Source organism: Podarcis cretensis, assembly GCF_951804945.1.
Source record: "Podarcis cretensis genome assembly, chromosome: 5".
In the NCBI taxonomy this organism is placed as follows: domain Eukaryota; kingdom Metazoa; phylum Chordata; class Lepidosauria; order Squamata; family Lacertidae; genus Podarcis; species Podarcis cretensis.
The window spans coordinates 11,177,470-11,188,691 of record NC_137174.1 but is presented as its reverse complement, the minus strand read 5'-3'; the positions used below and the strand labels follow the sequence as shown (position 1 = coordinate 11,188,691).

General features: G+C 51.9%; 1 protein-coding gene across 1 annotated transcript in view; it reads left to right on the top strand.

Moving 5' to 3' along the window:
• The first annotated feature begins 237 nt into the window (after nucleotides 1-237).
• The window catches only part of DRGX (dorsal root ganglia homeobox), a 38,780-nt gene continuing 27,795 nt past the window's right edge, over nucleotides 238-11,222 (top strand). Inside the window, exons 1-4 of the mRNA XM_079975484.1 lie at nucleotides 238-340; nucleotides 904-961; nucleotides 4,756-4,853; nucleotides 5,188-5,289. Coding sequence (XP_079831610.1) covers nucleotides 928-961; nucleotides 4,756-4,853; nucleotides 5,188-5,289 — 234 coding nt within the window. The 5' untranslated portion in view covers nucleotides 238-340; nucleotides 904-927. The remainder of the gene's footprint in view (nucleotides 341-903; nucleotides 962-4,755; nucleotides 4,854-5,187; nucleotides 5,290-11,222) is intronic.

Genomic DNA, 11,222 nt, shown 5'->3' with positions numbered 1-11,222 from the left:
CCCCTTCGCATTCCTGCTGTTTACTGAGAAATGACGCGCTTCCCCCCCCCTCCACGCACCACGTGGGTCATTTGGAAGGCCCAGTAGACCTATCCAAGTTACTCACTGTAGACAGCGCTGGCAATAATCAGATTAAGGCCAATTACGCGTGAGATTATAAAAGCAAGTGCTGAGAGGCTGAGCGGACGGCAGACAGTTCCGTCAAGACATCTGCCCATTGGCACGGCTCCGCCGAGGCCTTGTGGCTGCCTCGACGCCAGGAGAAGGACGAGCAGCCGCAGCTGGGGCGCGGGCGAGCGCTGCCTCCTCCAGCCGCCCCTCTGCTTCCACGCCGCCTTCGGTAGGGCTTTCACTTTCCTTGTTGTTCCTTGACGGGGCGGGTTTGGAGTCTTTTGGGGGGGCTTAGTGGGGGCTGAACAGCTCTTCCCGACTCAGGCAACGGGGGAAGTGGGGAGACCAGTATCGGGCTCATTGCCGCCGCCACTAAAGGGTCCCCCAGAATTGCTGCCTCGGCTTTCTAAGCTTCTCTCCCCACCCCTCACATTTTGCCCCTTCTTTCGAAAGACGAAGAGGTCGGCATGGGGGGCCGGCCGGAGGAGCTTCGCTCTCCTCTCCCGCTTCCTTTGGCACAGCAGACGCGACCTATCCTTTAGCCAAAGTTCCCCGGGAACTTTTATCCTCTTCGCCTAACGTCGAAACGCCCGCGCCGTCGAAAGAGAGGGCCCACCTGAGCGCTGCGCCTCGGGGTCTCTTGCTCTGCTGCTTGGGGGTTCGTTGTTTTGATTCGCTTGGAGGTCAGGATGAAGAACCACCTCTAGTCCTTGGAGCAGGGGGGCGGGCGTCGTGGGAGATTTATTCCTCTGCCTCTTACTGACCTCCTTCTCCCTGCGCTGTTTGTTCCAGAGTTCCCGACCGCCTCTCGCCACCATGTTTTATTTCCACTGTCCCCCGCAGCTGGAGGGTGAGTGTTGTTGTCGAAGCTCAAACCGTAAGTAGGAGCGCAAACTTCGATCTCGACGGACCTTCCTTGCGAGGCTCCCAGCGTTTGGGCCTGGAGCGCAGAGGGAGGCGTTTGAGCGCACAGGGAGGCAGCGGCTGGCCCCGACCGATCCGTACAAAAAAACTCATTTTGCTTATTTTATTTCTGTTTCCCTCTTCGGAAATTGTAGCCCGCCGGCCCCCGCCCCGTCGGAGTACTGGGTTGGGAAGCGGCCTTAATTGCCTTCCTCTTGGAAGCGCCTTCGGCTGGGGCGCGCGTCTTTTTTGCGCGCTGCGCGGCTACACTTTTGGCCACCTGCCTCCCCTCTGCGGCTGCAAGAGCCGCGGGCGATGGGGCCGCCCGGCCGGGGATCCTTTTTCCTCTCCCAGCAGCACAGATGTTCTTGTTCCGCCTTTAATCGGGAGGCTTTCTGGAGGTGGGGGGGCCTGCCCCCCGTCTCTCGCCCGGGGGCAACATAAATCTTTCATACAGTTTTGGAAACCGGCTTCTGCGGCGTCAGTCAGGAGCAGCAGCGAAGTGGCGGTGGAGAGCTTGGGGGGCCGTGGATAGAGCTGTGGGGCAGACCCCAGTGGTGGCATTGGCTGCCGGGCGCCGCCTCCTTTAAAACTAGTCAGTAAGTTTTTGTCCGTTACAAAGTGAATAGAAGGAAGAGAAAAGGAAACAGGGTGAAATCTGATTTTAAGACGGGGCGGCCGCAGCTAAAACCCGCTGTTCAAGCTGTTCCTAAGCTTCGTTGTCAGGGAGGTAAGGCCGGTGGAGGGAAGGGATCTATCTCCAGGGGTCGAAAAGTTCCTCGGGTTTCCTCTGAGCCAAGCTGGGAATGCAGAGAGGCGCGGGAGTCTTGGAGACCCCTTCCGCCCGCTGAGTTTCTTTGCGTTATTCCCTTCTGACTCTGTCCGGGAGTCGCGAGAATCTGGACTTTATCCGGAATCCTTTCGGGCCTGCAAAGCCCTTTTCAATGCCAAACTGGATTTCGGCCCTTCGCTTGATCTGAATCTAGCCCTCCAAATCCAATTGGCAACGGTCTGACCAGCGCTGGTGCAAGCCAGGATCGGACTGGCTTGTGGGCCCCCAATTGAGCAGCAGATCCCGAGAAAGGTTGCACTTTTACTTGGAAGTAAATCCCATTTGCCCCGCGGGCCTTTTCACGCCGAGTAAGCAGCCATTCCCTTACCATTAGGCAGGCTGAAGGCGGCTGATTTGGGGGTCTCCGGAAATGGCAGCAAATGATTCGTTCTTTGCAATTTCATTTCATGTGTATTTTTATTTCCATGGAAGAGCCAGGCGCTGGGGTGGGTGGGAACTTGCCTTCTTTGGGTGCCCAACTACCTTGACCAGCTTTGGATATTATGTACCTTGAAGGGGGGGGGCACTTCCTGCTCCGCTTCAGGCACAAAGTATTTTGGGCGCGCCCTGTTCCTGCAAGAATTCGGAATTTCAGCAACCCATCACCAGGCTCAGCGTTGGGATCAAGCCAATTCCCTCACCCTCCATGAACTCGGTGGCGCTTACTCCCAAGTAAGACATTGAGATGGCGGTGCGGGTCAATCCATTATCGGCAATCCCAATTAACTGAGCTGAAAACAGGGGACCGGGTGGCGGCGGTTCTCCCTGGCTGACGCATCTTATGGCAAAGGAGGCAGCCCTGGAACCAGCTGAGGGGCGCAGCGCTCGCCGGGTACCAGCCCAGCCCAGCCCAGCCCAGCCCAGCCCAGAGCTGCGCCACAGATGAAAATGGAGAGAGGCACCTCATAGTAAATGGGTTGGGACTGGAGTTACACTCAACGGTTTGGTCTTGGGAAGAGCCGGTGTTTCCTCGGAATATTCTGCCACCGCTTTAGCCCGAGGCAACCTCCGGCCTCATCCCAGAGACAGAGAGGGGCGCGCGGGGGTGGGGTGGGGGAAAAGTCTGGGCAGGAGGCAGAAAACCAAAGGAACCCTGCCTTCGTAAAAGCTCCTGATTTTGAAAGTCAAAAACCGGTAGAATGGGCTCAGAAGCCTGGCAAAAATCGTATGGAGAAATCGAGGGGAGGGGGGTGTCCCACGCACAACCAGTATCTTTAAGAGTGCTAAAAATCTCCCCCTGATACGCCGAGACGACCCTCCTCCCTGCCCCGGAAAAAAGGAGCAAAAACGCCCATCAATTCATTTCAAACAAAATCATACCCACATATAGTGCCTGGGCGGGGTATTATTATTATTATTATTATTATTATTATTATTATTATTATTATTATTATTATTATTATTACTTTAGCTGAGATTCATGCATTATTGGGTGTTGGAGTAGATGACTCGTGGGGTCCCTCCAACTCTGATTCTATGACACATTCCCACCTCCCGCAGTGCAACTATTGACAGGCGGGTCTCCTTCCCCAATTTGTATCCCAGTCTTCCCTAAACTGCTAGTAGTGGAATCTTGCATTCTTTTCTCCTTATCTTCTGACAAATAAGAATTTCACTCCAAATCATTTACGAGATTGAAAGGGGTACACTGAAAATCAAAGCAACCCGTTAGGAAATTTTAAATTAATCTTAACCCTTCCAGCAACCCTCTGGCAATCCGAGCCATTTTTGGGTGGGTCCAGAGGGGAGAAGGTGCGCGCAAACTCGCTCGCAGTCGCGGTGCTTTTGCCGGGGAGGCGAAGCGCCTCGACGCGCCTCCGAAAATCTATTTCAGGTTCGCTGCTGCGTAAGTGGTCTGCAAGCTCGCAGCCATTAGGAGGGCCGACAAAAGGCCCGCCGCACGTTTGAGGCTTTAAATCGATTTAGTCACAAATGAGGTAATGGGGCTCGGACCCAGTAATGGGATTTCAGTCCCAGGAATGTGTTTGGAGTGGGGTGGAAGGGAATAATGCCTTTTATGATGCTAAATAGTAGCCCTTGTTTGCCCGACGGCGCCGCGGCCCGGCTTGGTTTCTGAAGGCAACTTTGGAAACCTGAGCAAGTCACATCCAGCCCTGCAACTTGGACGTAAAGTGTACAATAAAAAGGCAGAAATAGAAGTCCGGATTAAGAGCCAGGCCGGGCCTCTCCTCCTCCGGTTTCCCGTAGCCACATCGCTGCCCCCCGGCCGTCTGTGGCGAGGAAAGGAAGCTCTTGCAACCGTCGTTTATTTCGCCGCCATCGCCCCAACCGGCCAGGTGGCAGCTTTGGAAACATCCCGGGGGCAGAGCAGGGGCGCTGAACCCCGTTTTCCGCAGCCTCCCCAGCTTCTTTACCCCCCAAATCGCCACCTTCCGAAATGGAGAGGATCTCGCGCTTCTGTACCGCGCGCCCCTCTCCGGGTTGCGCCCAGTTCCACCCACTAGGCAGCTAGGCCTTACAGTGGCGCCCTTTGGGGAAGCCAAGGAGGAGCCGGAGCTAGAGTCTGGGTCACCCCAAGGCGCAAAGTCCCCCTTGCCCACCCGCATAATGATTTGCAAATCGGGAGCGCCGCCCCGTCTGTTTTCCCCGCGGGAGAAAACCGCTTTGAGGGGGGAGGCCTTCGGTCGGTCCCTGGTTATGCAACTTGCAGCTTCGCCGCAGAAAGCGACTGGCCGGTGCAGCGTGTTGCTTGGTGCTCAACGGACAACGGCCCTCTCCCAAATGCATTTTTATTTTTTGGGTGGGGGCGGGAAGGGCATTTTTGGCTGGGCCCTCTTTGCTCCCCAAACTTCGCACAGCCTCAGCCGGGCGGCGGCGGCGTAGGGTGCTCTCCCTCCGCCCGCCCCTTCCAGCCTCCGACCCCCGCTTCTCCTCGCCCCGTCCCGCAGGTGCCACGCCCTTCGGCGGCCCGTCCGCGGCGGACTTCGACGACGGCTTCTTGCGGCGGAAGCAGCGGCGGAACCGGACCACCTTCACCCTCCAGCAGGTACCCGGCAGCTGCCGTCGAGCCTCCCCGCCCTGGATGGTTAGAGTCGAGGCCCGCCGGGAAGCCCTGGCCGGTCCCGTCGGGGAAGGGTCTTTGTGGACGCCGACGCCGCGCGCGCGCGAAGGACCGGCCCGCGCTGGGTTGGACGGGGTGGGCAGCAGGGAAGGCTGCGCCCTCCGCCGGCGTCGCGGCCAGGGGCTCTGCGGAGGCGGCAGGACGGAGCCCCCCGCTGGAGGAGGAGGAGGTGGTCTTGCTTGGCCCTGGCCCAGGTTCTCCTCGGCCCGCCCCGTCGCGTCCTGCCCTCGCCTGACGCGGCTTCTTGCTCTCCCGCCAGCTGGAAGCCCTGGAGGCCGTGTTCGCGCAGACCCACTACCCCGACGTCTTCACCCGGGAGGAGCTGGCCATGAAGATTAACCTCACGGAAGCCCGCGTGCAGGTAAGGGGCAGGCCTGGCGGGGAAGGAAGGGCAGCAGCAGGGCCGAATCTAGGTTTGATGAGGCCCTAAGCTACTGAAGGTAATGGGGCCCTTTAAATGTCCAGCTATCCTTTGTCAACAACAAATTGTCGCTGTTTTTTGTGTGTGTTGAATATATGCTATATGGCAGTTTATGGACCGAATAGGTATCTAAAGCCATTTGCACATGCAGAATGTAGGCACCCTTTAGATAGAAATGAGCAAACCAGTGATATTTTAGGGAACAGGCGAGCAGGAGGGGCCCATTATTACACCATAGGAGCCTACACAACACAAAACACTGTTTCTGTATGTAGGCTTTATTTGTTTTTTTATCTTATATTTTGGAAATGTACCTCCAGTTTTATTTTCCTTTAAATTGGGGGGGGGGCTCCCAAGAGAGTGGGGCCCTAAGCTTGTATTTAGCTTATTCGTAAATCCGGCACTGGGCAGCAGCCAAAGTTTCTTCCACCTGCATCCTCCTCTCCTTCTCCTCCCCCCGGCTTTTCTCCTCCTCCTCCTCCTCCTCCTCCTCCTCCTCCTCCTCCTCCTCCTCCTCCTCCTCTTCTTCTTCATCATCATCATCATCATTTATTTATTTATTTATTTACTTATATGCGGCCTCAGCCACTCTGGGCAACTCCCAACTACTACTACAACAACAACAGTAAAAACATAATAGAGCATCAAACACTAAAAACTTCCCTGTACAGGGCTACCTTCAGTTTTCTTTTTAAAAATCACAGAGCCGTTTCCAGTGCTTTTTTCCGGGGGAGAATGGGACCCGTGCAGGGGTATGCATACCCCTAAACATTTTGTGAATCTAAGTTTGGCCTCATTGAGGGGCGGTATTTCAATATGAGTAGGAAAATGAGACTACCCCTAAACATCTTTTAAATAATAATATAATCATAATAATTTTTTACTTATACCCCACCCATCTGGCCAGGCCTCCCCAGCTACTCTGGGCAGCTCCCAACAGAATATTAAAAACATGATAATACACCAAACATTAAAAACTTCCCTAAAAGGGGCTGCCTTCAGATGTCTTCTAAAAGTCAGGTAGTTGTTTATTTCCTTGACACCTGATGGGAGGGCATTCCACAGGGCAGGCGCCACTACCGAGAAGGCCCTCTGCCTGGTTCCCTGCAACCTTGCTTCTCGCAGGAAGGGAACCACCAGAAGGCCCTTGGCGCTGGACCTCAATGTCTGGGTTGGATGGGAGTGAAGATGATGATTCTCCTTCTCCTTCTCCTCCTCCTCCTCCTCCTCCTCCTCCTCCTCCTCCTCCTCCTCCTTCTTCTTCTTCTTCTTCCTTCTTCATGTTTTTGACATCATCGCCCCCACCCAGGGCTGCGAGGAAAGGCCTATTTGCACATTTGGCCAAAGCAAGCAAATGAAGCCGATCTGTCATTTTCATGATGCACTTTAATAACATCAACATAATGTGGAATATTAGATTAGGTTGATTAATCGGTCATTCATAATTAACCAGTGATAATGTTCTACACTAATTTGTCCGTGTCTCTAAGGTACTAAATTACATCGATGCGCATCCATTTCCTTGCATTGGAGGAGGGGGGTGGGGGTGGGGGATGGAGGAGGAGGACGAGGAGGAGGAAGAAGAGGCGGGTGGGGAAGAGGGTGGGGCGCGCAGGGCGGATGTGACTCTTTCCAGCTGGCTTTCTCCTCCTTTCCAAAGCTGCTGTCGGAGGAAATGGGCTTCCTCTGACCACAGGGCAAGCCCCTCTGATGTGCTTAGGGGTTGCTTCGCTGCCACTGGGCTGCTCTGGAACAAAGGGCGTTCAGTAAGTTGCGAACTGCCTGCCTGACTTGTGGACATTTCTTTTCTCTTAGTTTTTAGTGTCCTGTACAATGTGTGCAAATGCATGCTGTGGGAAGACTTTAAATGTTATTAATAGAAATGGTTTAATATAAACTGCATTAGGCTAACTGTGTTTTGGAGCCTGCTGTTTCACGTTGCCGTACCCTCCCACATTTCTCTGATGAAAATAGGGATCTCCTATTTAATAATAATAATAATAATAATAATTAATTAATAATACTTCCCTGCCCATCTGTCTGGGTTGCCCCAGCCACTCTGGGTGGCTTCCAACATATATAAAAACATAAGCATTAAACATTAAAAAATGTCCTTATACAGGGCAGCCTTTAAGGTAAAGGGACCCCTGACCATTAGGTCCAGTCGTGGCCGACTCTGGGGTTGCGGCACTCATCTCGCTTTACTGGCTGAGGGAGCCGGTGTACAGCTTCCAGGTCATCTGGCCAGCATGACTGAGCCCCTTCTGGTGAACCAGAGCAGCGCACGGAAACGCCGTTTACCTTCCCACCGGAGCGGTACCTATTTATCTATTGCACTTTGATGTGCTTTCAAACTGCTAGATTGGCAGGAGCAGGAACCGAGCAACGGGAGCTCACCCCGTCGCGGGGATTCGAACCGCTGACCTTCTGATCGGCAAGTCCTAGGCTCTGTGGTTTAACCCACAGCGCCACCCACAACCCACATGTCTTCTAAAGGTTGTATAGTTACTTATTTCCTTGGCTCGGGGGTTGCCTAACTCCATACCCTCCAATATTTCTCCAATGAAAATAGGCACGTCCTAAAGGAAACGGGACGCAGGTGGCGCTGTGGGTTAAAGCCTCAGTGCCTAGGACTTGCCGATCGAAAGGTCGGCGGTTCGAATCCCTGCGGCGGGGTGCGCTCCCGCTGCTCGGTCCCAGCGCCTGCCAACCTAGCAGCTCAAAAGCACCTCCGGGTGCAAGTAGATAAATAGGGACCGCTTACCAGCGGGAAGGTAAACGGCGTTTCCGTGTGCGGCTCTGGCTCGCCAGAGCAGCGATGTCACGCTGGCCACGTGACCCGGAAGTGTCTCCGGACAGCGCTGGCCCCTGGCCTCTTAAGTGAGATGGGCGCACAACCCCAGAGTCTGTCAAGACTGGCCCGTACGGGCAGGGGTACCTTTACCTTTACCTTTAAGGGAAAAGCGGCACATTCCGGGATCAGATCAGAAATCAGGACAGCTTCTGTAAATCCGGGACTGTCCCTGGAAAATAAGGACACTTGGAGGGCCGGTATTACTTCCTGCAACATAGCCTTCCTCCCAGTTTCTGGCAAAATAAATTGCAGGAATTATTTCCATTCGTATCAACAGGCAGCCTCGATTCCTTCCCAGAAGCCCATCCTTTTCTGTATGTGGAGGCATTTATTATCAGCGCCAGGACTTCCTCCTTGCAAAAGGTGCGATAAATGAAGGTGCAATCCTGCACGTGCTCACACAAACTGTGCAAGTCCCATAGGTTTGGCTTCTGGGATTCCCAGGCTGAGTCGTTCTCTTGCTTGGGGAGTGACGTCTGCCGGAAGCCGTCTTCTCAAAGATTGATGAAGGATACCTGGTGGCGGCTTTTATGGGGGTAGCTCTTTGACGGAGATTCCACAAGCGCTGTCTTTCCCTTCTCCGAACATCCCCCTCCCTCCCTAGCCCTGGAGCTGGAGCTGGCAGAAAAGACAGGGGTCATTATTAGAGTTCTGTTCGTGCAACTGAGAAGCTTCAAAATTTCAGCACATTAAAAAGCCGCCAGACTTCATTTTGATCTGCAAATCACATTTCGGCGCTCAAGAGAAGTAACTCAGACTCATCTTGTTTTCTAGTGATGGAAGGTGCTTTGCGGTGGATAGAGGCTACCCAGAAAAAGGGGTGCAGTGTCTTTAAATAGAAGCTCCACCATCACTACTTGTGAGAACACAGCATGTTAAGGGTTTGTGTGAACAGGGGCGCCAGCAGTAGAAGCGTTATGCTGAATAGCTGCACACCCACACCCACACACTCACACACCCACACACACAGAACTTGCTTTGCAATAGCCAGCCTTTCGCTCAGCTCAGACGTGTTATTTATGGGGTTTTTCCATCCTGCTGTTTCTGTCTTCTTTTTATGTAGGTGCTCGGGGTTAAGACTATGCAAAGATCTAATTGTAGGAAATATAATAGCATGCTTTTTCTTCCCCAGGGTCATGTTAGTATCTCTTAAAACCCAATGGCTAAGGAGAGATAATGGAATTCACTGCAGTAAATTGGGGATTGTAAACAAATTATTTCTTCTATAATCAGATTATGCAACCCTGATTATTAAATCTGAACATGAATCATTGGTCATGTGCAGGGAAATTAAACTGATTATTATTATTTGGACATTCAAATCTCCTTTTTGTGAGTACATTGGAGGTGATAGCTTGGGGTTTTCCCTCCCACCATTTTAGCAATTGGTGCCTAAAGACTGCACTGCAAATTGAGATAAATGGGACAATTATTGGGCATTCAGAAGTGGAAGATCATAACTTCTCCCTGAAAGGTGCAAGGGCGAGATAGGGGTGGTGACAATTAGAGTGTTTAGCCTTGTTGTGAGCCATTATGCAAGCAGACAATAGATGCTGGGTTTTGCTTTCATGCTGGGGACCTGCTGGGGAAACGGGAAGGGAACCATGTTTACATTTCTCCCCCTTGCTCATTCAAATATGATTAATGTGCTGGAAAGCCACGTCTTAATCGAAGATGATGTTGTCAAACAAAAACTAAATAGGGAAATAAACGACTTCATCAGGCCCTTTCTTCAGAAGCCGGCAAACTGTCATTGCAAAGTCATTAAAATATGATAATGAAAAATAGCTCAATTAAATGTTGTTATAGCTGTGACCTTCATTCAATTAAGACACAAGGAAGTGTCTGCAACTGGCTTTGCATTTAAGTCTCCTAAATTTAGAACGCAGATAAAATCATTATTCAGCCTTTGCTGATACACGCAATTAAAAGCAAGCTAAATAAAAATGGAACGATAACAATGCACCGCACATTGTAATCATCTTTTAAATTGTGCATTTCCTTAGCCATAGCTTGGAAAGCCTGATTTTCTATACGCATAATAACATCCACAACCTGGTTAAGCCAGCCTATTTTCAGTTTAAAATAATGGGCAGCCCAGTTATATTTACATTTGCCTCTAGTCGGGCTAAATCCAAGTCTTGTGGCATAACCGGATTGTGGCTTCCCTTGTCACAGCCCAATTAAACTGAAGTACTTGGGTTTTGGCTACTTAATCCCACTGATAATTAGTGGGACTGAATATGCTCAATTCTGGATGCGTGAGGTTTTCAGAATGAACTACCAAGGCCATTGTTGTTCTGCATGGAAGCCATGGGGCAAAACTGACAATATGTAGATTGTTGCTAAAAGTGAGAAGAAACTTTCCATAAGCTGTACCAGCTAGTCTCAGGGCCAAGCTAGATAAGATGTTAATTGTGTGCATGCTATTAACATACATATATATATTTTTAAAGTGAAATGGTACCCAGAGGGATGATGCAGCAGGCTTGGGACTGGTGTGTGTGTTTAATTTTTTCTTTTAACTATTCTAACAAAAAGCTCTTCTCCAAATCTGCTGTTTGCATTTTAAGGGCAGCTTAAGGGCAGCTTAAGGGCAGTTCCTCTTTATCCAGGCCTTTGGCTGAATGACATCTGACGACCCTTTAAAATGTGCTGACGGTGGGTTATTGGGTTGCTTTTATTATGTGTTTTGTGGTTTTATATTATGATTTTATGTCGTAACCGCACCCCCCCCAAGACCTGTGAGTATAGGGCAGTAAAAAGGTAAAGGTACCCCTGCCCGTACGGGCCAGTTGTGTCCGACTCTAGGGTTGTGCGCCCATCTCACTTAAGAGGCCGGGGGCCAGCACTGTCCGGAGACACTTCCGGGTCACATGGCCAGCGTGACAAGCTGCATCTGGCGAGCCAGCGCAGCACACGGAGACGCCGTTTACCTTCCCTCTATAAAGCGGTACCTATTTATCTACCTGCACTTAGGAGTGCTTTCGAACTGCTAGGTGGGCAGGAGCTGGGACCG